At 43.7% G+C, this 25,864-nt stretch overlaps 1 protein-coding gene across 1 annotated transcript in view; it reads right to left on the bottom strand.

Moving 5' to 3' along the window:
- The window catches only part of XYLT1 (xylosyltransferase 1), a 177,770-nt gene extending 161,635 nt beyond the window's left edge, over window positions 1-16,135 (bottom strand). Inside the window, exon 1 of the mRNA XM_066197743.1 lies at window positions 15,914-16,135. Coding sequence (XP_066053840.1) covers window positions 15,914-16,135 — 222 coding nt within the window. The remainder of the gene's footprint in view (window positions 1-15,913) is intronic.
- Window positions 16,136-25,864: the final 9,729 nt, after the last annotated feature.

Raw genomic sequence — 25,864 nt, 5'->3', positions numbered from 1 at the left:
CTTTAGAAAGAAGAAAGGTGCGAGCAGAGAGGGAGCACAGACGTGGACACGAAAGCAGGTTTCCACGGCATGCCAAGGGAGGATGCAAACAGAAAGTTCATCTCTGCACCAGTGACAAGCAGTCCTGCAGGTCAATCAGCCACGTTGTGTGGGGTGGCTGGAGGTGCAGCCTCCAGCATTTCCGACACAGCCCCGTGCAATCGGTCCCAGGCAGGGACAGAACTCGGAGCTGAGCTCCCATGTGCCACTGCCCGGGGCTAACAGCAACTGCAGCCCAGCCTGGCGGGGGAATAAACCCGCCAGCTTTCGACAAAGAGGGATCTGGGCATAAGCGCAGCAACAGAGTTACCAAGAAGTCAGGAGTTGTAGCATAGGAACAGAAATCAGCTGCTGTAAAATAATTTAATCCTACACGAGTTGCTTTGAACTTCTCCTGAGCAAAGTGACTCAAGTTACCTTCCAGTAGCAACTGATACCTGTAAAAATTCGTGAAATGCGTAGTCTGAAATCATTATTAAAACACAAGCCCTCACAAACATATGTCAGGTGGGGTTTTTTTTATTTTTTTAACACAACAGCAGGTCCCGCAGCCACAGAGCCTAAGTGGTCAGATTCCTCAAGCTTGCCCTAAAGCCTTAACATACTCCTGCTCTCCTCTGCAAACCTTGTCTGCAGGCAAACGGTGAGAGCTGTCCAAGATCAGGGCATCCTGCAGGCACCCTCTGCCCCCCAGGCACATGTGGCTGCGGCACAGCTTCACTGAAGATCTGGCCATCGTTTCTGGCTTCTCCTTCACACCTACACTGTCCAACTCTGCTCTATAAGCATAAAGATCTTACTCTTGCAAAAAAAAAAAAAAATTGGCTAAACAAGGAAAATGGGTGCAAAAAGAGCAAGAAGGGAGGCAACTCAACCAGAGCAATAGCAAAGAGTTGCTTCGTCACAACATACAGATTGCAACCAATTCATAGTTATTCCTCTCATCACGTGTAGAAAGTTTATTACGAAAGTGTTAAAATCAGCATAACCTGAGTTTACCTAGAATTAAAACACCTGATAAGGGTTTCTGTACAGTACTGATTTTGATTCTGGTTTTGTTCAACTCTGAGCCACATAACTGCCCCCCAGAAGGGCAGGCAAATGTCTGTTCACATGGTCATTCCTCCAAGGATGGGACTTGACCTCAGCAGCACGCTGCAGCATCCTCACAGCATTTCCATGTGGCAAGAAATGAGCTTCTGGCTAAATTAAACACCCCTGGGTAATTCATTCAGTGGTTAATAAATTGTTAACACAAAAGGTATTACTCAGCAAGCCTGTTCAACTTCACAGGAAGCTTCCTTGGGTAGGACTGAATTGTTTGGTCCACAGATTTCTGCACACAGAAGTTGCAGCTGAGCAATGCCTTGAGTAGTGTCTTCTTATGAACTGTATCACCGGCGAGGAAACATCTGTGTTCATTTTGTTTATTCAGCAAGCTTTGGAGCATTAGGGATAATAGAAAAGGTTCTTCTCAAAGACTTACGCTCACAGTCAGCAGCTGGAATGGCCAAAGGTTTGGGGGCTTGTTGTTGTTTGTTTTTTTTTTCTTTTTCTCCTTCATACACACAGAGGACTATTCAAGGAGATTGATAATCTTAAAAGAAATATTAGGCTTGCAGCTAGGTATGTTCAGAAGATACTCTTATTTACGCTGATACATGCAAACCATATGACTTCATAAAAATCTGTGTTAAATCCTTAAAAATAAAATGCACAGAACTGAAGCAGCCTAAGCTGCTTCCACTACTGGCAAGTGAGTGCTGAGCTGTAGGAAACGTCACCTTTCACTGACTTCCTCCAGGCTGAGCACAGGTTTTGGGCCACAGATGTGTGCAGCTCGCAGAAAAATTACCCCGATTACTGATGTAGCAGAAAGAAGATAAAATGAGTTCCATCCACCAACTGGTCCAAAACAGAACCAGCTGCTGCAAAGTGAGCCTGGCACAACCCAGCCTGTAGCACTGGTAACAGAATCTAACCACAACTGTCCACACCTGGACCACCCATCCCACCAAACCAGGGTCTGTCAGACAGCTGAAGGAGAAGGGTCTCTTCTCTTGGGGCAGGAAAGGTGCCTGCACAACCCACCTGGGTACCTCGAGGGCTGCCAACTGTTTTGTTAACCCACAGTTTCAGGTTTGGCTCAAACAAATTCAAGACTCTGAAACTGAAACAGAGAAAAGAGCTAAACTGCTTCTGGGAATCCTGCACAGGGTGATGCCAGGCACATGACTTACACTGAGAAGCTGGAGGCAACAGCCACTTTTTGCACTGGTATTGGGTAAGAATTTGTCACAGCAAAGTACATTCATGCCATCTCCTTAGTCACAGCAATCCCCAACAGATATTGTGGCAAATACACCCTCTCAAGCTTTTCTTCAAATGCACCTTCTCTTCTGCATTCCTCAGGGAGTCACTCACCAAGTTAAGAATGCCCTTTAAACCTTCACACTCCCTTGGGTGACTGCTCTATTCAGGACAGACACCCTGTCACTAACAAAACCCCAAACAACAAACAGACGCGGATGTGGGGCAAACATCACTCCTCAGCGCATCTTCAGTCCATGTGTTCGTTGTCACACAAACCTGGGCCCTGTCCAGTGACTCAGTGCTTCAGTTTGACTGGGAAGCAGAGACAGCCAGCCTGTGTTCTCCTCCTCCAGGAGAGGCCACACAGGCAGCATTCTGCAAAGCTGGGAGTTGAATCTACATCCACTTGCTGTCACACAGACAGAGCACCTTTCTTCTAGACCCCGAGGCTTTGTTTTATTTTTCATCAAAGTTAGGTTCATACAATCATAGCACCATTTAAAACTGTTAAAAACACCATAAACCAGCCATTGAACTGACACACTGTACAAGCTGATCTGAACATAAATGTTTGTATAAACATAAACTTCAGCATAAATGCTTGCAGTTTAATCTCACACTGGCAGACGCCTGGGCTGATCATCACTTATGGGTAATTTGGATACCTCCTTAGGTGGGGATCAATACATTTAAATTAAATTCTAACACAGGTAATCCACTTGAATACAAAGCAGGCATTTTAAACCCATTGAGAAACCCCACGCATTCCCTTCAAATGTGGCCCAAGGAAGTCCACGAGTTACACACTGGAGCACATGACCTCTAAAAAGCTGAGTGAGAGAATCAGAGCTAAAGCATAATGCAACAGAGAACGATTCATCACACCTGCCATCAACACAGTATTTCCATAATGTAAAATTCAGAGTGCGGTCTTCCTGCATGAGCATCCTTAGTAATTCAGCATGGGAGTAAATTATTAACGTTCCACAACTTTCACTGAGACCAAACAAGGCCAGCAGAATATGAAGAGCCCTTAAAAAAATTCCTGAATTTTAAGTTTTTGCACTCATAAAAGCACTAAAAATGGAGAGTGAAAATAATTCCACCACTGCCAGGAGAAGCATGCAGGAACTCAAGCTGTAACTGCCCAGCACCATCAATCTCTCCTATCACAGGTAATTCCATTCAGAGCACAGAACAGAAAAGAACATTATATGTTAGTTTTAAAGAACCAATATTTATAAAACCCACTTAAAGAAGTGTTGCTATCAAATATTTTCTTTTTCTAGTATCCTGGAACACTCTAGGACAACAGAACAACCTTCATTTTAAGACCCTTTTCACTTGAACAATTTCAATGAAAATACAAAGGCTGTATAAAAATCCCACCCTAACACAATCATATTCACAAGGCTATTCTTGACTGATTTTACATCCACACCTGGGCTCCATGTCCTAATGAAGACACTCCATTGCCCTGAAGAACCACAGGTTACTCTCGGGGCGCTGTTTTACTTGAGCTTTACACACCTGCATCTTCACCCTACAGCAAACAACTGAGCACACTGAAAAAAGTGAAATTCAGCTGACAACGGTGTCTCACAATCAGGCCCGTACAAAAATCTCACACACGTCATGCTTACACAGGATAATGATCAAAGGTGGAACCAACCCCAAACGTGAAGATTTTTCTAAAAGAAGCTGCTACTAAAAGAGCATGAACTGGATGAAGCGATGACTTGCCACATCTTAGACTTGTTGAAACTGCACGCTGCAAAGCAAAATTGTCTCTAAGCAACATTCAGGCTGGAAAATTCTAGCCTGAGCAATTCTTGCTTATATTTGACCACAAATATTTGGCCACTATGGAATACAGGTATGCATGCATGCCTCTGTTTGCATGAGAGTTGCAGCTGAGTTCAGTTGAGTCCTGAATACATTTTACTCTAGTAAACAGGAAGGGGAGAAACACAGAAACCACCAAACCACCAACTCTCTACTAAAGAGATGATTCTAACACCTGTGGTATCTCTGTGTTGCTATGAAACTACCACCCTAACCTTAGCAACAGATTTAAACCTTTGAGGATACATTTTGCTCTCTGTGACATAAACCAGACAAATGCTGCAGAAGGATTTATTTTAAACCGACAGGAAACAGTATTTCAAACTGGACAACACCAGTTAGGAAGAAAGCAATTTATCAATGATACCCCACACCAAGTTATTCAACAGGAAAACAGTATTTCATTATGGAGTTACTATTTACCAAACGTGGAATAGAGACCTGAAGGACTTTTCTCACCAGTTACCTTAATCCACTTCCTAACCAACACAGTCCCAGCTGAGCTACTGAAGTCACTGCCATAACTCCCAGTGGCTGCAGCCTGGACCAGCCTCTACAACCACGGACAAAAGCCCCAGAAACAGGAGGGAATTGTTCAAGGACAAGGAGTGAGTTACAAGGCTGTGTTAAAACTAAGAATAGTATACAAACATTTACAAGCAAACAAAACACACAGCACCTCGTTCATTGCCTACCAAAGGCTTGAAAGCACTGAAGCTTAGGTGGCAGAATTTAGAGCAGAGCCTGGCTAGTTCTGGTAACTAAACTGGAAACACATCCCTGAGGTTGAATCCAGGAGAGTATGAAATTCAAGGGCTTCCTTTCACTTATCCCTTCCAGGTGACACCACTCCACAAACAGAGAGCATCTGGAGCACGGTGCAGACTGCTGAACACTCTCTGCAAAATTACACTGACATTTCAAAAGCAACAAAATGCTCCAGCAGTTGCTGAGCTGTCCACATTGCCCAAAAACAGAGACCTTGAAGAGCCATTTGACCTGCGAGACCCTTTTTTCCTTCCAGTTATTCATTCATAGGTCCCTGATATGAGAATTACTGTAAATTTACGTCAGTGCAACTAGAAAGTGAAAATCCCCTGAAGAACTTAAACTACAGAATAAGCTGTTGATAACATTCTGGGAGAAACACGAGACCATTGCTCAGTCTGACAGAGTCCTGATGGTACTAAAATGGACAAACCCCAAACCACTTCAAATAAATGCATCAAATTCGTCTGAAATCTTTTAACTTAGACATTTGGTTGTATAATGGCAAACAAACCCTATATGTATAATGGCAAACAAACGACAACTTTGACGTGAAATACCTTTAGGTGAGATTCTGCTGTGTGAAATCCGTGCATGAACCCACGGATCCCACAGCACATGTAGAATTAGAGTCCCAGGTTACAGGAACCTACCCAAAATGCCAAATTAACCTGGTTCTTTCTCTGTAAAAACTACCACTTAAAATGGCTATTAGTTAGGAGACTTGCTTCTGGAAAATTCCTGTCCTCTGAAAGCATAATAAATGCATTTATGTTTATCCAACTTTTAAACTGGTAGTGCTCTCACAGGTCCCACAGAGCCTTACAGCTGACCTAACTTTTTGTTCCTCCCCACACAGAAGCCTGTCCTGCAGTACAAGCTTGTCCTCCTGCCCATTTCATGAGGCATTTCACTGAACTCACACCCTAGATGCCCATTGCAGCTTCACACACGAGGGCAGGAAAAGGCCAGTGCAGTCTGCTTTTCTCAGACATTCAGGGATGAAAAAAAATCAGCTTCAAAAGAAAGCAAAGAGAAAAAAACATCGTGTTTTTTAACTGGGGGTTGAGCGCAAGGAGCAGAAATCTCTGTTTACACTGTCTGTGAAGTGAGCAGGTTTGAGACCATCTTCTCCTAATAAATAGTCATTAATCACTCGCAGTCACTTAGCCCAGGAGGTCATGCAGTGGCAGCCTGGCCAGTGTAAATGTTTAATACTGAATTAGATTAGAAAGGCTCAGGACAGTGTCATCAAAGCTCCAGCGCTGCCTGCCAAACCTACCCAACTTCCCTTTGGATTCAGTATCACTGAGGCCTGACCTGGGCTTTGGGGATGAGATGATGTGGTCCTGCTAGGAAGGTGAGACACAGCAAATGCCACAGAGCTAACTACAGGAGGAGCTTATTGCACCACTTTATCACTGTACCGCTATCAAGAGGTAAACAGGTAAAACACTGTCACCTATTTTGATCATCTCTCTGCTATTGGAAACATGAAGACAGGGGTGATGAGCTGCCTGCAGGGCAGACTGCACAGGAATCTCCAGCTCTCTCCTGGGGGCACCCACCCAGCACACGGGCACTGCCGTGTCCTGCACATGACACGCCAAAAATATACACACAAACATCCTCATTTGTGTGCACAGAGCTGGAGGAGCAGGACTCAGATGCCTTCACAAGAATATTTCATAAACCTCCTCCCCCTGTCCTGTACTCAGTTAGCAGCTCAACTACAGCTATAATTATTGTCATAATTATTATTTTAATAAGAATCAATGACTTATCAAAATATTGCGCTGAAGACTTTCACGTCTTTTGTTGTAAGGCTGCCAAAGAGGCAGCTCATTGCTGAGGTGCTGCTCCATGTACTCTGCTAGTAGGCAGCACCTCCAAGCTTCTATTTCTGCCACTGAGTGACTAAACTCAATTCCAGAGAATGCCAAAACGTAAGCAGTTTGAGGCACAGTAGCTGTGCAAAGTATTATTATTCTCCTAGTGCACACACACTAACAGCTTTGTTTACTACATTCACTCCTCTCCTGCTTCTTTCCTTGGTTTTACACGCTGCGGGACAAGTTGCTGAACTTAGATGCCATGAGGTAGCCACCTGAATATTTATTTACATATTTAAACAGCTGTCAGGCACCCACAGCAAGTTTTAGGAGCATAAGCAAACCTGTAAACATCTAAGCCAGGACAGTTAGGTGCCTAGATCTATCCCCAGCTAGCCAAATGTGGATCTCTGCAGACAAGTTGCTAGTTTTCGTGAGATTATTTTTTTCTACAAGGGAGGATTAGCTTGATAACAGATTATTTTTTATTTACATGCCTGTTCAAGATGACTCCAATCCAGACCTCTGGAAATGCTCCATTTCCACACAGAAGTCCAGTTTACATTTTCATAATTAGCAGATGGCCATTTATTTAATTACAGCTCCAGGTACACTGCCACAGTGAGAAAAAGGTTCCTTAAATAACTGATGACACTGGCAACTGTGGGACTCCACACCAAGGGTGGCCAGTTGTCACCCTGCTGAGCTCACAGGTGGAACACCTAGGACTCCACTGGCCTCTGTGACATGCGGCTGTGCAATTCTAAAGAACCAAGAAGTTCCCCTGGAAATGTCATTTTTCAGGTCTGTTATGCCTCTCTCAAGTAAGGGTCAGCAACCTGGATGTAGTTTCAGAGAGCTTGCTTCACTTGAGTCAATACAGTCGTGACCTCAAACGCTTTTTCTTTGAAAGAAGACATTTTAACTGAACCGTGTGTGCTCCTGAATCAGAGAGAAAGCAATTATAAAGAACAAAGATAACGAGAAGCAGGTTGAGTTTTAAGGACAAAACCAGAGACATCTCAGAAATTCAGACAGCATGAAATCCGAACTGACCACCATGAAAAGTTAGCAAACAGCATCAACTCGAAGAAAAATATTCAGATTTCACCAATAAAACTGAACCAAAAAGTACATCCAAAGGGCAAGCAAAGGCTGCAGCGTGAAGCAGAAATGAGTGTCCATGACTCATTCAACCAAATCCAAGTTAAACTGAAGTTTGCAGTGTCATTCAGCTTTGTAGAATTGTTTTAAATAAGCATCCCACTTACTCTCTAATAATAGAACAGCAACAGAACAGTAGCTTGAAAACAAAATATATGTGGGAAGCATTCACGATCTGACCTCAGAGTCAGCCACACACTAGTGTGAAATCTTTTTTAGCTAACTTTTTAAATTAACTGGTATTCATTTATTGGTTTAATTTCATCATTAAAAAAAATAAAGAAAGAAGGAAAAAGCAGCAAATTATAGATGTGTTATAAATAGTTTGTCCCTTGGAGGAATTCTCTAATCATCTCTAAAAATACGAAGTCATATGATTTCAGTGTCCTGTACTGACCCTTTCCAAGGTTACACCGTATATATGTTTAGGTAATGCTACATGTTGCTCAGTTTTTATCTCCACACAGTTATAAAAGCCTGGTCTCTTCACTTCGAGTGCATACTCACACTCAGTAAAGCATTCAGTCCTGTGTTTGCTGTAAGGCTTGGGAATCACTGGTCCACAAGGCATCAAAACCACTTTGTGCTTCCAAGCAAAGCCTGGAAATATCCTTTACTTGCCCAAATCAAGCTGGGCAGCCAATTTACAATACCAGTCTCTTGTGTGTTCTTTCTTGATCCATCCATGCTAATCAATCCTCAAACTCATCCCACCCCCAGGCTGTAAAGTGCCAATCACAGAGAAATTCTGAGTGCTGAGTGGGAATCACTGAAGCAGGGTTTGTGGAAGGTCCCTGACGGTAATACTGCAAAGTTCCATTTGTGACTCTGGTTAACTGCTGGCAGCTCTAACTTTTTTTTTTTCAGCCTGTAAACTCTTCAAGACAGGGACCTTTCCTCACATGTGTCTGTGAAGCTTCTAGTGCCCAGATGGTGCCAGACAAATGAATAATAATTATATTTTCATGTAGACCATTATTGTGCATAATGTAAATTACTTTCACTGATCCAAGAGGAAATAATTTTCTCATTTCAAAATAAAAAGAGAGAGTAAAAATAATGATTACTTGTTTGATGCTATCATTATAACACTAATTACATTTGTGGGTCCAGAATCCCCAGCTGGTCTGTACTGACTTTAATGGAGTTATACCAATGTATGGCAGCTGACAAGCTCCTGGTCCAGCTGAGGACCTCAACTGCTTCACATGGACAGATTACTTCAAACCCACACCACTTCCACGAAGGATGGGACATTAATTAAACACACTTAAACACAGGCTTCTGCACAGAGGCACCCCTCAAATGAGCTGAGTTGCCTTCAACTCTATTCATGAGACACTCAACTCTGTTCATGAGAAGGTCTCAGACCCCACATGTGTGTGGGATTCAGCCCAGGCTTAAGCACCCGAAAGGAAACACCCAGTGTGAAAGGGAAGAATAAAACTGGGACCTGCCAGGGCTTGGCTCCTCTGGAGGAAAGAGATAAAAACCACAATTATCAGACCAAAGAGGACCAGTCTGGAGTACCAATAACTGAAAAACCCAAAATTGCCTGTCACCCTTAGCAATGATGTCAAGAGGTTACTGATGAGAGTAGGCAACCAGGACTTCAACTTGCCCTTGTCCCACAGAGCTGTCTCCCATTCAGCATCAGCTCTGTGGAGCAGCATCAATGGCCTACCATTACTTTAAAAAAAAAGAACAAAAAAAAAAGAAGGACTGAGATTCCAAATCTAAAAAATCAGACTCAAACACTTGAAACTGCTAGTCCTCAAACTCCAGTCATACAAGCAGTTATACACACCAGAACCCACGTGCCCTCTGAGGATCCAGGCAGGGATGCTCCTGCCTCTGCCCAAATCAGACATCCCATCAGCCTAAGTCAAAAGAAAAAAACACAGGGCATTGTATTCCAATTAAGGAGTCACTGCAAAAGCTTCAGTGAAGTGCCAGATCTAATTTTGACACTATAAAGAAAAAATCAGGGAGTATTTGATTAAAATTAATCCTTGAGGTTATATAATTTGACTGTTGTTACAAATTAAGATCACTTTATGTTTTCATTGTACTCCTGGCCCTTCAGCAAGCACTAGTAAGTTGCCATATCACAGACTTCCAATGCTGAGAGGAAGAAATATTTTGAAAAATGTTTCTGAATAGAGCCAAACATGTGGCAGGTAACGAGGGCCTTTTACACCAAAAGTACCCATTTTGCAATAGCTGACAGGAAGTAAATGGGATTTGTAGGTCCCCTGTACAACAGCTGGTCTTCTCTTGCTAAAAAATTAAAACGTTTCTATTTCGAAGGGAACATCTGCAAAATCCCATCACACATTAAGGAATAAAAAACCCACACAACAAAAAAATACACCAGTGGCCTGGAAAAGGCTTCCAATCCATTTCATAGAATACATTCCACCCTTCCTGCAGAGAAGATGCTTAACAAGGTAACTGCTGCAGCAGACCAATAGTCTAACCTGGTTCTAATACTCCCCTTAAATGATGCATACTTTAGTTCTCTTGACGCAAAGATTTCTTTGTTCTACTAGCTTGTGTGCCTTGTTAAGTGCTAAGACTTTGCTAAAATGATTTTGTACTTTCCAGCTGCAGATGTATTGTCTCCCCCTTTGCTATTACTAAATGATGAGTTGTCTCCATTCTCCTTCACAATTGTTATTAAATCCATATTGCAGCATGATTAAGCTCCTCATAATAAGTAAAACTGTACTTAACAGTCAAGTCAGTACTATGGACCCATTCTCTAAAAATATATGTAATTTTTGGCCACATCATAGCTCATTGCTAATTATTTTATTCACAATGAGTATCTTAACTAAGCTGTTCCACTGAGCCCGGTGTACTAAAGTGAGACCCAGTTTCCAGAGATTGATTCACTCTGAAGTTTAACACACAAATTATTAGCTCACATTAAGCTTCTTTGCACTTTTCAGGGCTGGAAATTTTTCTGAAAACCAGTTTTCCCTCACTTCCTGTGTTCAGATTAAATTACTGAGGCCACAGGTCCACATCAACGAGATACATAAGAGTGGAATATATTTAAATAGCTACCATTTGATCGTGCCTACATATTGGAACCTATACATTCACTGATTTAAGCAAAAAGGATAAATCAGTGATGGAATAGTTTCTATTTTCTTGAAAACTCATTTGTTTTATGGAGCTTAACAGCTTACTTCACACTGAAGAGCTGCTCTGTAGAGTGAACTCCCAGGGGCTACAGTGACTCTTGCAGGAGCCCACAGCAGAGGCTCCCACCTCCAACACACACCTGCTGCCACCCCTGTGCAAAGCTGTGCTTTAATGCTGCTGCTGCACTGAAAGCTCCATGCAGAAACTCACTTATCCTGCACCTCCCACACGGATGCTCTGCAGAGGGGTAGGTCCGGGCTGTGTGTTTGTTTCTGCCAAAACAGTGCTGGGAATCCACCTGCACAACCTAAATAAACATTCCAGGGGCACGCACACTTCAAAAGAAAACACTCATTTCCAAACCTGAAAGAATCCCAAGCTTTTATATGATACACAAGGTGAATTCTGCACCGCTCTTAGTTTGGGGAAGCATTTGGAAAAGGCTGGAGGAAATAACTGATGGATGAACCTTAGAGAAACTCGAGTAAAATCTCCTTTCCTGCCTGATTCCCAGGGTGTTTTCCAGCATTAGAGCTGCTTCTACTTTGCTTTTAGTTACAACAACTGATCAGAGTTTCTATAACCCTTAGCGTGGGGCAGAGCAGCCCCTGGATGCCTTTCCTAGCTTCAGTAACCAACAGGGATTACAGAGTTTAGGCACACAATGCAATTATTTTTTGCTTCTTGCACCTTTAACCTGGTGGAGCTCAGCATGCATCACCAGGAGATGACAAGGAAGGAAAAAGCAAGGAAAAACAGACTTGAGCACATTCAGCTGATCAATCCACGGAGGACCCAGCCTCACCCTCCACACTGCTGGGAGAAGAAAAAACTGCATTTCCCACTAGAGATAAGAAATGAAGGAGAGGCATTGGTGATCCTCAAGACTGACCTCCCTAGCTTAACTTTTGCTTTGGAATTAAAACTGCTCACTGACCCCAAACACACTTTCTTTTCATTCTACAGTTCTCAACATTCTGGGCTATCGATATGTTTGGCTCCTTTGACAGCTCCATGCTGCAAGAAACACATCACTTCTTTAAAAGAACACACTAAATTTCAGACTGAAGAAATGCTTTGATCCCACACCAGCAGGCAAGAGCTGTATTTCACTGAACTGACAGTAACAGTGCACTGGCATTTCTGCTTTGTGGCAAACAGGCAGCAGAGAAAACCCAAGGCTACCAGGAGGCACAAAGGAGCAGCACGTTCCACGTTCAACACCCAGTTCCAAGGCAGGGGCCACAGCTGGGCAGCACAAGTGCATCCCTGTGATGCACAACAGCCTGTCAGTGCACCATCACAGCAGCAGGTGCTCTGCTGTCACATCCCTCTCATCCTCAGCTGCCCCAAGGCAGGGATTTGCATCCCATTTTCTTCCCTTTGGGCTCCCAACACACAAGCCCCTTCCACCATCGCTAGCAGGCTGCATTAAGGAAACCTGAGACCGAGCAGCATGCTTATGGTATTGTCACAAAAAGCTGTTGCACGCTTTTCAAAGATAACGACCCTTCCATAAGAATCAACCCATTCTCAGAAGGGAGCTTAATTCTTCTGTGCTTTTGACACTTGAGTTATGCAGCACGAATAAAGCTTGTGCAAAGGGTGCAGCTGCAAGAACGGTTGCAAGTACCCACTGAAATCAGCACTAAAGATACAGTTGATACTTCTTTAGAAGTATCTATGAGCTGGTTTAATTAAATATGGAACAACTGCAGGAAACTGCTTATGACTAATGAAAGCTCCAGATGTAGCTGGTCAGGGTATCAAGCACAGTGAGTGTTTTCAGTCGCAAAATTGCTCAATTCAAAATTGTTTCTTCTGCCAAGTTGGCAATTCCCATCCAATTACATACAGGTAGAGTGGCAAACCTTTTACTACAGTACGTCATTTTATCTACCCAACGATAGTGTTTATTGCACGTATATGACAGCATTTAATAAAAACCTAAATATCTTTTAAACACCTGGTTCAAAGGATTATGTTTCTTTTCCCGCAGACACAAATTACCAAATCCTCACATTACTTATATCTAACTCGGTAAAGTAAAATAGGCACCCCCATTTCAGTCTTGCACACAGGACTGAGACAAACTGAAAACAAGATAAATAAAAGCACTGTAGCCTCGTATGACAACTTGCAGACATAGGTTTGAGCGCTGTCTTCTGCCAAGTGTCCTAAATCTGGTTTGCAAAACTATTTAGTCTGAAGGTTCATACAAGGGTAGTTAGCAGAGCAAGCGAAAAAAAGCATAAAAACCACAATCAACTACTGTATCACAGATGAACATTTAGCAGCCTTTCAAAAATGTACACCTCAAAATGTATTAAAACTCACCACTCCATCCACAGACCAAAGACACACCGAAATTGATACTATTTTTGGTTAAAATGCAAGACTGAGAAATCTTTGAAAAATCCTTGGAGGGCCCCTCAGATGCGCTCAACCCAAGACATATGGATATAATGGAACCACTGTATTCACACCAGTCAGCTCCTCCAACTGCTGCAAAACAATTCGACATACACAAACTATGGGAAACTCGGGATTGAGAAGGATACTAACTTCGCTTGGATATTACGGAAAATTGCATTGCAATGTGCAAACAAAGCAACAGGGAAAAAAACAATCTTCCTTCACGCAGATGATAAACAATTCCATTTCTCATGGATTTTCCTCGCAAACCAACTCTGAAATCAAGACTGGTAACATGGGCAAGACTGGAAACTTCACCTAGCAATTTAATACAGGTGCCAAGTTTTTAAGGCAGAAGGCCTTCTTTCAAGGTAAAAATTGCACAAAGCCAATTTCCCTATCACTTTTAGGGATATTGGGGATATTAGGCGATAGGGATATCCACCAAGCACACATTGCAGTCGACAGAGGAATACTGAAGTGTGAGGTTTCGTTTAAGGATGGTGGCCACTTCCCAGTGTGCAGGCTAAGCAAAGCCACAAGTACCATAAAGTCATCTTGAAGAAGCCTTGCCAAAGCAGCTCTTGACAAAGCATCATTAAGTACACTGCCACTTGCTTTGAGCATTGTTGTGTGGTTTTTTTTTTCCTTTCAATATCAAACTTAGACATTGTGGCACAGCCCAGTGTGATCCGTACTAGTCATTTAGATAACGAGGGGAAAGTAGGTGCTCTCAGCATGTGTTTTAAAACATGTTTTCTATTCAGAACCCCAGTGCTCCATCTTTAGGTCTTTGATCAAAACTGTATGCAAAAGGCGTGATTCATAACTGCCAGCATCAAAATACTCATACTCAGTGTCTGCCTGTGGCCAGCATGGAAACAATGAGCTCTCGGCCCCGAATACAGCACTCGTTCCAGAAGGTCGGGTGCAAACTGGACACTGTGCCACGACGTTTGTAGGACAACTGCTAAGGGCACATGAACCAACATAGCGCAGAGCCCCCAGAAGAGGATCATTTCCTAGAAAGTCTGGGCAGATGGGAAGCAGGGCTGAAGCTCCAGGTGCAGCCTGCCCTCTCCCGGCCCCCCGCCTGCCCAGGTACCAGCATCCGCCAACCTTGAGAACCCACAGCGGAGAGATCAGGAAGGAAAGAGAGATGAAAGAATAAAGGACTTGATGGACAGGAAAAGAGGCAGAGGGCAAGGTGCTGGAGGAAAAACAGTGGAGCCTAAATAGCTACATTTATGAACACAGCAACTACCAAGACAAGGTTATGTGTGGAGACAAAAACTGAATTCAGTAAACTAGAATATTTATTTTCACATCTAGAGAGCAGAGCAGGATGAGCACACAGTGGATGGGTACTTATTACAAGTTGTCCCAAACGTTAGTGATGGAGGGAGTATTCATGGGTTGGAAGCTCGGCTCTTTGCATCCTTTCGAGGCCAAACCATTCACTGTAATTTACAAGGGTAAGGCACTTCTGAGCACCAAGTTCTTGCCTTTTCTCTCACGGATGTAAACAAAAATACAGAAACTGACAAAACTAAGCACGCACTTTGAGAGGCATCATTTAATGTAAGCCTACTGCTAAATGAATAAAATAAAAACCAAAGGAAGCTTCTCTTGAGCTGGAGAATACTAGTACTGGTGCTACATATCTGAGGTTTGCAAGAACACAGTTGATTTGCTTTTTCACATGCCTAATAGAAAATCCAAAAATAGAAAAATCAAAAATAGAAAACTCAGAAATAGAAAACTCAACTGGCAATAGAGCCAGATTTGCAACCCCTTGTGGTTTCAGGCCCGAGTCATTTGAATGAAAACCGGGGAGTTTGCGAAGGAACAAGATAAGAGACAAGGTCCTCATCCTGTGTGGGCACAGTTTCAGTGTCCCTGAGTTGACAGCGGTTCATAAAATGATTGCAATACATTTCACTGCCCGTCACCTCCTGGGCCTGTTAGAGCTGTGCGATAAAGAACAGCGCCCGTGCGCTTTGCCGGGAGCAAAAAAGCAAAGTAGCACCGAAACAAACCCCTAGGACGGTGTGGGGCAGGCGGCTCTCCCGCGAAGTTCAGGGATGCTGGGATGCCCGCGGCAGGCAGCGCCGGCAACGGGACGAGAGATCCTCTCTCGGGGAAGGGAGAGGATCCCAGGGCTGCGTTTTCCGGCTCCGCACCGCGGCCCCCCGGGCGCTCCCGCCGATCCGGGGCAGGACCGGCCCCGCACCGCGGCACCTGCGGGAGGAGCCCACGCGGGCTGCGGGGAACGCCAGCCCCGGGGCGACCGCGCCTCGCTCGCCCCAACTTCCCCGCGCCGCAGTCCCGGCACGAGTGCCGCCAGACGCCGAGAGACACCGCCGCTCCCGCTCCCCGCCTACCATCGCCTTGCCGTGCGGGGCGGCGGGTCCGCGCCGCTGCGGCTGCCCCCGCTGCTCTCCGCCGCGGTCTCGCTTCTCGCGGCCGCCGCGCTGCTCCTCGCCGGCGTCGAGGGAGGTGAAATTCCAGACGAGGAGGGTCTGCAGGAGCAGCACGGTGAGCGCCGCCACCAGCGCCGAGCGGGAGCGCCGCGCCAGCCGCCGGGCGCACGGAGCCGCCACCATCTTCGCTGCTGCTGCTGCCGCTGCTGCCGCTGCTGCCGCCGCCGCGCTCCCGAGAGCCGCCGCATCCGCCGCGGCACCGAGTTTTCAGCCGGGCAGAGCCAGACGTCAGCAGGAGGAGGGCGGAGGTGGGGAAGGAGGGACGGGGGGAGGAAGGAGGAGGAGGTGTTCGCGGCGCGTGGGGATGGGGGAAGCCGGCGGGGAGCCCTGGCGGCGCGGCAGCCCGCGGCCGGGCCAGCCCGGGGCCAGGGGTGGGGTTGGCGGAGGAAGAGGAAGGAGGAGGAGGAGGAGGAGGAGGTGGAGGGTGGGCTGGAGGCGGAGGAGGAGCGGGGTGCTCGGCGGGCGGGCGAGCCCCGGCGCTGCGTGAGGGGAAGGGGCCGGGGCGGGGCGGCGGCGGCCCCCGGCGGGCGGGGAGCGGAGCGGAGGGGAGGGGGCGGCCGGCGGCGGGGCGGGCGGCGACTGCCATCTTCTGAGGGATCGCGGCCTCACGCCGGGCACCGGCACCCGCCTGCCGACCCCTCGCCGGCAAAATGGGCCCAAATCCCCCGAGGCCGAGATGATGGGGTTTGGGGTTTTTTTTTTCCCCTGAAGGAAAAGGGTCCCTGGCAGCATTTCAAATCGCCTCGTCAGATCTCCTCTGCGGATTGAGAACGTGAGCAAGGTGCAACACCTCCGCGGCCCGGTGAGGTTTGCAGGGACCGGGCACAAGGCGACTGTGGCTAAAAGCCCGGTGTCTCAAAAAGTGAACAGAACGGACGAGTTCAGTTGCGTTTTTCTCCCATACCGATATTGGCTTTCTAATCTGAAAGATCTCATTATCTGATGATAGGACAGAAGTAGGGAGGGTTTTTTTTTTAATCTGCCTGCACAGTGCCTCTTTTTCTAAGCCTAATTCCACTTTACAAACCAAATCCAAAGGTAAAAAAAAAAAAAAATATTATCTCCTGGAAAGAACAGTTGCTTTTTAAAATTACAGCCAGGTAGGATTTGCACAGACCGGCAGGATTTTGTTTCCGTTGGAAGTGCTTTAGTTTCTGATCTGAAGAAAATGAAACAAGTAGTAAGATTCAGAAGCATCTTTCATTAAGGGAATTTTCCTACGGATCCAGTGAGGCTACAAATAAAATTTTACAGGAGGTATCCTTCCTTGCAACATTTCACAAGCAGATGAAGTATGTGTCAGTTTCAGAGAGTGCCACACTCTGAGGATCGCCGACTGCGAGGTGTCTCTAAAACAGAGAGGTCAAAACACATCATTTGTAACTTCCAGGAAAGTCAGCCCAGAAAGTTCCTCTCTGTGTGACAGCAGAGCATCCTCTGGTTGACCTTCCATTCATGCAGTGGAACCGTGCCCCCTTTTTGCCAGCTGGGGTGATGGCAGAGAGCCCGTGATAACAAATTTTGGCAGTGCCAGCCTTCCACACCAGTTGCACATGCATCGGATTTGCTGCTCCCCACAGTACAGTGAAGTGAGCAGTTAGAACAAAGAAATGAAAGAGACTCAAAGTGTTCCGGAATATTCTGACAGATTCTGCACAGCTCGGGAAGATGATGGATAATTTTTATTCCAAACGATCAAATGATGGGGCATTCTAAACACAGTCAAGCAAATTTGCTGACAAAAACAAGATAAAAGCGTCTTCCATTTGGGATTAAATGCTTTTCTCTTCAGAAGGAAGTTGTGGTCCTAGTAAGTGGTTGCTCCCTGCAGCCTTCCCTTGGGCTTGTAGATGGCAGGAGGTGCTCATGATGCCAGAAAAGAAATAGGCTCTGAACAGGCCAAATGACCAAGAGCTCTCAAGAGCCTCAGGAGATGATTCCAATCCTGCGCACCTCATTGGGAAATGGGAGATTCATTCCCATGGATACCATAAAATGGCCAAAAGCCCTAACAGCAACATCCAAGGCAGGCAATATTTCAGCACAGGGCAATACTGCTTTCTATAAAAGGAGCACAGCAGTAATTGTGATGAACTTGTGATCCATGGTTCTTAAAACTTTTATGACCTATTGGAAAATTTCCTCCAGATTTTGTGGGGTAATTTTTATGCTGGAAAATGTCTCTGGGTGTCCCTAATCTCTGTATATAATTAGTGTGACTGATAGGACAGTGAGGAACAGCAGTGCATGCTCAGTCTCACACATGTCCTACTGGAAGTTCTTCTGGAGAGAAGATTTGTATCCAAACCACAATAATTTATAGGCCATAAAGATCTGAGTCTTCAGTGTAAAGTCAGCCCTGTGTATGGGTGGGAGCCCCAGCATGAAACAGTTCTGCACTGACAGAAAAAGCAGAGCAGAGAGAGGAGCAGATTTCTCCTCCTTCAACATCCTCCTTTTTTCACATTTAGGGACATGTAAAATCTGGAAAGGACAGTGCAGTAGGTATGGCATTCCTTTTTAAAACTGTGGTATAACCAATGACCACTAACTGTTCCAAACATCCTTCTTCTATGCTAAAGAAAACAGCCAAATAGAAGGAAGAGAATTTAACTAATACAATTTTTTTTTTCTTGTGCTGATTCACACTAAGAAGTGAAAAGGACAAGGCTGAGCATCTTGAGAACATGAAGATGAAAAAAAAATCACAGAAACTGAAGAAATGAACTGTGACAACCCGAAGAACAAACTATAAACAGAAATTTCATACAACTGTTAAATTAATTTTCTTATTGTAATGTTTATGAATAATGGCAGCTTGGTTGAGCTGTTTTGCATCAGAAAATATTTAATCAGGTTACACAGAAGACATTTGAGAGAGTTACCACTCTGAAAATTCTCCATGTTGCCCATGTTAGGTGAGAATTAGTATCTAGCACAAAATATATAAGAGAAAAAACAGATTTGATCCTTATGTAAGTATTGTGTTGATTGCACGTAACTGTCAAAGATGGTGTTTTACGCAAGCGTAACAACTGTGACTTGGCTGATTTGCTGTGAAATCCCAAGGCATAATTGATTTAAATATTTTTTTGCACTGCACAGGTATGTAAATTCAGTGTGGGTGTGTTTGAGAGGTGGAGGGTATCAATCTTGCCTACTTAAAATGATGTAAAAGAAGAACCATACCCAGTTCCATTTTAGTCTGATCTACTTTGCTAGATTTACCTATCCTGTTATTTTAAAAAAAAAAAGTTTCCTCCTCCTAACAGTGTAAATAGAGTCTAAAATTGCATCAAGTAACCAGACTTTGTACAAAGAAATAAGTGAAGTTGAGAGCAGTGTTAATAAGCAATATCCTTTGCTCTACTTTGCAGAGCTTATGGTCCATCTGGTGAACAAACACTGCAGGCTTATCTGAACTCCAACTCACAGCCTGACTCATAGGCGGTTTAGAAGCACATTCTGTAATCAGTGGAAGACTAAGTTATTTCAGAGTGAAGATTTGCATTTTTCTTGAAAACAGTCACGTCCTTATCACATCAAAATTTAGATTTCGGATATGTGTTATGAGATGAAGGGGGAAAAGGTGAACGAACTGATTTGTCTAAGAATGGGTATCTCAGTCTTAAAATCTGTGAAGAATACAGAACAAATAGCAAGTTTGTGTATATTCCTATGATATCAAAAAAAATCTCAGCACCTAAGGAATGTGCCTTAGGAATAGAAAAGGTTAGAAATAGGCCAGAAGCAGTGTTCAATGAGTAATCTCCAGCAGCAGCAGCAATGTCCTCTGAAGTTTGGGCTTCTTCCCTGAAGTGACAAAATCTTTTTTTTCTTTTCCTTCCATCTCTTCCAGAATGACACACAACTCCTAATTCCTTTGGTGCATATGGAGGACATAGGCCTTTTCCCTGGAAGTCTTACTGGTCTAAGCATCAAATCTGAAAGAGCAAAACAGGGTAGGGAATTACTCCTTGAGAATTTCACCATCTCAGACTGCAGGTCACTGCCTGCTCTGCACCAAGTTCCCAAAACTTGGCTTTTTGTTTTTAAACACTGGTAAATTGCTAGACTTAAAAGGTAGAGGAAGTGTATTTTGATTTTTTGGAACCACAGAACCACTAGTAACTTCATGTTCTGCACTTCAGTCATTTTATGGTTTACATGTGTGTTCTTCACCACTCAGGTATACTGTACCATGGATATTCATTCTTCCATATTTTCTTTTCATAAACAAAACCAAGATTCTGTGCCAGGTACTCATTTTACATCAGGCTGCTCTCCAAGTGGGTAATAAAATTCAGGTTCTCTCTTATGTGCATGGGCAGAACTGAAGTCAATGGAGATGTGGCCACTGCATGCAAGGAATGCCTTCCATTCTGGTGGTTTTGTAAAACTTGAGATTCCAGCAAACCTTCTTAATCCTCTCTGGTTTTATTTTGCCACATCGCAAATGCAAACTCTGGTGTCAATGAATATGCAAAAGCCAAGTTTCTGACACCAGCATTTCATTCTGGAAACAGTGTCTAAATTATCCACTGAACATACTGTGTCAGGATTCAAAGACAATAAAAGCAGGTTCTACATTCAGTTTGTATGAAATACGTAATATGGACGTGGAATGTATATTACACCTTCCTTCTCAGAGATAAATTTAGTTCAGGACCTTGGCATATGCTCCACTTCAGGAAGTGAAGGAAAATGGAAGAATTATTCCCTTCACCATCACGTTAAAGCGTCCCTTTTTCTTTATAATCTCTTGCATATAAAACCTTTTACTATCAATGAGGGGAAATGGCTGTATATGTACTTTATATACAGCCCTCCGTGTTGTGACAGCTTTTTCTTTCAGCCAGTGGTCGAGGATAATCACGGAAGGATTACCCATCTGTTCTTGCCATGTGGCATTCTGTCTTCAGTAAGGAGATACTGCAGTTCACAGCTTCCTGCAGTTCTTTTTTTTTTTTTTTTTTTTATCTGATGTTCTCTCATTAACTAAAAATTGTTTTATTATCCGTCTGAGTTGCTAAGTTGGAAAGTCTGGAAGTCTCATGAAGGTGACCTACTTTGGATTATCTAAATTAGAAGTAACCACTGCCTGTTGCAACTAGCACTTTGTTTAGATGAAGGTTTCTTTGGCTTGGGCTTTCATTCTAGGTTTTGCATTTTTTTCCTGCTTGTCCACTTGATGGAAAAAGACAAGTGGTACACAAAAAAAAGGTAATCAAAGGAGAAGAGATGGAAAAAAAGAGACTTTTTCACTGAAAGTGACTTTGTGGGTTGTGTTTACATGATTAGCCAGTTTTTCAGAACACCCAACAGTTTCTGGACTACATTTACTATGATGACATACCAGTGCAAAGTATATGGAGAGATTTATCCCAGTAGTCACCTAAAGCATGTTCTACGTGTCTAAACTTCTACTGAGATATCACTATCACTTGCTCCAGGAACAATAACTAGAAAGGAAACAAGGTTTCAAAGAAGATTTAAATAGTCTTTCATTTTTGCTAACACTGGAAAATACAGTATTTTAAAGACAAAGTTTTATTCTTAAGCTCCTGATACGATACTTGCTCTGGAAACATATCTGATGAAACAGTGTGACTGTTCTTCAAAAGCAGAGCCGTTTTGTGGTAATTGATTTAATACAAGCTTTTCTGGCGGGAACCGTTGTTTACGATGGTATGTCAAACTGAGTATGGGCAGCCACCACTGATGCACTCGTGTCCCTTGTGCACACTGGGCAGTCCCACAGAGCACAGTGTGTCAGGTGGAGCTGGGACTGTTTGCCAGTGTGTGACAGTGACATTTGCCTGAGCTTCTGCATAAAGTCTCCAAACCCTTGGACAAAGCTTCCCAGGGCAGGGAGTGGGGGGAGTGCATTTGTGCCATTTTCCCCTGGGAGAGGGGAATTGAACAGGTAGCCTGATTTGCTGCTGCACTTTCTAACAGCTGAGTTGGCAGAAGTGTTTCAGCTTCCCTCTGACTCTGGTCTGCCAACACCATGGGCTATGTCAGATATTACAGAGCAAAGACAATTATACAAATTTAAGCAAACAAACTTGATAACTATCATTAATCTTTCTGTATTGAGAAAGTCATTAGCAAAAGTGGGTGCAAAAACCTGTTTGGCTGTAATTTGGATGCTACAAGGAAAGGAAGTTTTCAGGCAAGGTATTTGATGTGCCTTAAAAGAAATGCAGTTTTTGGAAGAGTAAGGCATTAGTCCATGTATGGCAAAGATGACTGTGTCATACATTGTATGATCTCTCATTTTAATAGCTTTTGAATTCATAGAAGTGGTAACACATTGTAAACACCTCCTCACTGAGTTAGGGAGGATTTTGATAAGGCTGACACCTCTTTTACAGTCTTTGAGATTTGTCCCATTCTTGACAGCACTGACTTTATCTATGCCCCATTCTTCCATCACAATGGAAAAGCCTCCATAAACGTGAGATTCCGTGTGAATCTACCAAATATGCTCTTCTCAGGAACAAGTTCCTATCTTGGCAAGACAAAAAGGAAGGTTCTTGAAGCCTTCTGGAAACTGGGGAGCCAGAGGAGAATTCTCATGAACTAGGGAACTAACAGCAGTTTTGCAGGAGCAGACAGAACAGGACCTTGATGTGCTCTTCTACATCTGGTTGTTCACAGAATCACAGAATCATCTGGCCTGGAAGGGACCCACAAGGATCAGCAAGTCCAGCTCTTAAGTGCATGGCTCATACAGAGATCCAGTCCACAACCTTGGCACTATTAGCACCATGCTCCAACCAACTGAGCCAATCCCAGTGTTGGTCTGCATGGTTTGGGCTTCATAATGATTTCTGCTTTGATGAACTTGAGGACTGGGAGGAAACAGAGCTGGTAAACCTATCTGTCCACATCAGCAACCTCACACAAAACGTACCAGCTCCCTGCAATTTGCAGAGCTGTGCTGCTGGCCATGCCTGAGCAGAGGCACAGCGCTCACTTGCACACACTTGTAATCAGTGGTTTGTCTGCTGGTGTGTTGGCCTGCAGCTGCACAAGGCATGGAGGTGGCCAAGTTACACCACAGCAGAGCACATAGCGTTGGAAGCACTTTTTAGGAAAAGGTGTGGTTTGGTGCCACATGCCTCCATCAGTTTTGAGAATTGATTCTCATCTCACACAGAAGCACTGTGGATGTGCTCACTCTTCATTGAGGGCTGCTGGAGGTAGAGGCTTGTTTGCTTTGTGGTCTCACTGAGGGAGATAATAAATTCTGCTGCTTCTAATTCATTCAGGTCTGCCTTGTAAGATGGAGATACTTACATGGCTGCAGTTCTACCTTTTGAATAGTACAGTTCTTGCCGTGACAACTCGGAGCTGGAACTACTGGTTCCTTCCACCTATTCCATTATTCAATTGTGGGTATGACACACATCTGACAACCCATTTGCCTAGAGAACATTGTACTCCAAAAGGCCAGGAGGTGTTTGCCACTGTTGTGGTGGTGAGGTGATGTTCAGGAGACACCTGCCTGTGTAGCTCACGTGCTACATTGCAGAATTGCTCAAATACCTAAATGCCTGTATGCACAAACCCCAGGATATATACTTACAGGCCTTTTGAATAGACCAGTAGATGCCATGGATAAAAGTGTAGCTCACAGAATACAGGTTAGGGATTGGAATTTAAATTGCAATACTGTGCCCCGGGATTGATGTTAAAAGGTGTTACATTTCTTGTATGGCAGAGAAAATTAAGAAAAGAAACTAAATATTATTCAGTGAAAGGGAAAATAAGCAGCCCTAAATGATTACACCATGCTCTTAAAACAATTCAAGTATTCTCCAAATTACAGTATAAGATAAATTCTTCAGGAAGTCCGTATAACAAGTTGTTTGCATATACTGTGCAAGCCACCTTTAAGATCAAACAGCATGTTATCATGAATTTTAATCCAACTTCTGAATCATGTAGTAAATTGAATAATCCATTTCCACAGAATCTGCATTCTCAACAAAGTGACTCGTGTGACATGTGGCTCTCTTTTGCCCTGGGATGGCTTCTAGTATTGCAATTTGATGTAATAGTGGCACACACCTTTCTTGATTAGTGAAAGTAAAGTTTTACATTAGATCTTCCTTTCACTGAAAAGTACTGCAATAAAATATTTTATATCTCTCATGATGTAAATAAGCACCTGAAATTCCTGTAAATCCAATTAGGTCTTGGCCCAAGAAAGCACTTAATGACATGTATGGTCCCATTGAATTTGGGGACATATGCAAGGGCTTCAATCAAAATATGTAATTAGGAGCTTTGCTGAGTTGAGGCCTTACAAAATGATGCTATGCAGATCAGCTGCTATTCATAACATATATTTGGGTGAAAAAGGTAATTTGCTTGTTAGCCAAAAACGAGGCTTTAGTTTCCTTCTCAATAAGTTATATCCAGGCAGATCTCACATTGCTGTTACCTCCTCAACCCTGATAGTCCTGATTTACACAACTATTGATGAGACTACAGCTGATCCTATACCCCACTGGAACTTCTCAAATGGCCACATTCTTGCCTGGAAACTGAACCAACAAATTTGGTAGCTCACTCTGCTAGATGAACTCCAACAGATTCTTACCTCAGACTTGGATTTACGTGAGCACAGATGAAAAATGCAAAGAGGATCTGTATCATTCATTTTTAAGCCACGTGTAGTGAAGAAAAAGGTGTATTATGCATTTCATGCATTATTCTCTCCTTTGTGCTGTATATAATTGGCAGAGCTTTTCAGTGAAAAACTATTTGGTCAAATTCTCAGAGCCTCATGCTCTTCAAAAATATGTCTTAAATTAATCTATATTAGGAGAAATATTCAAGTTGACTGCACTCATATGAAAAATGTATTTAAAAAGCTCTAGCAGATACAATCTGCTATTTCTTGCCCGACTTTGTTCCCTGCTGTTGTTGGTCTCTCACGGGATTTCTTGCAGAGTGGTTAAGTGATCTGTACTGAGGTTTCAAAAGCAAAGATAATAGGAGTTCTAGTCATGGGTTAAACACTTAGCTGCTTTAATACAAGATGTGTAGGAGCAGCCCCTAATGACATTCAAATCTTGTTATTGCTGTGCTTCAGTATAGGATATACTTGGTTTTGTGGCTGCAAGAAGCAATTGTCAGAGATGACTGTAAATCCTGAACAGCAAATAAATCCCAGCCCATGGAAATGATGCCTGATTTTGCCCTTACAGCAGCACATCTTTGGACTTCACTGTGCAGTCAGTGCCTTGTACCATACCTACCCTGGGCTCTGGCTGCAAGGGCACCAGCTCTTAACTTCACATTGGCCTAACATTTCTAACATTGCTTTGCAAAATACTACTGCCTGTTCTTAGTGTCTTTGCTTTTGGACATTCCCCTAAAAACAGTATTATGGCAAGCTCTGAGCCTTCAGTATTTTTGAATCCCATGTCCAGCTTATTTTTCTTATGTCCTCCAAGGCTTGCTAGTACTTGTCACCATTCCCTGGTGGAGATAATTCTACTGAAAACATTTACAGGAACACTCCTATGGTTCCTCCAGCAAATTTGTCAGACACAGCTCAGACTATCCATTTATAAACTTTAAACTTGCCCAGCTGCCTCTGTCAGAAGCCTACTAGGAGCACTCTCACAAGCAGCTCTCCTTCAGAGCAGTAAAGACTATTTGGGAATGGTGATCTTGTCCTCTGACACAGCTGGACTGGGAAGGAAGTGGAAATGAGTGAAAAGAGCAACCCTCCTTGGGTTTCTAAGTAATTGTGCAAAAGGGCTAAAAAACCACTTAGGCTTACTATGGAGAAATTAAAATGACCACCCTGAACATGGAGAAACTTCTGGC

This window comes from Chamaea fasciata, unplaced genomic scaffold (assembly GCF_029207755.1).
Source record: "Chamaea fasciata isolate MVZ Bird 193981 ecotype frontalis unplaced genomic scaffold, bChaFas1.0.hap1 SCAF_16, whole genome shotgun sequence".
NCBI classification, from domain to species: Eukaryota; Metazoa; Chordata; class Aves; order Passeriformes; family Sylviidae; genus Chamaea; species Chamaea fasciata.
Note: the sequence above shows the minus strand (reverse complement) of the source record. Positions and strands in the feature narration are given on the sequence as shown.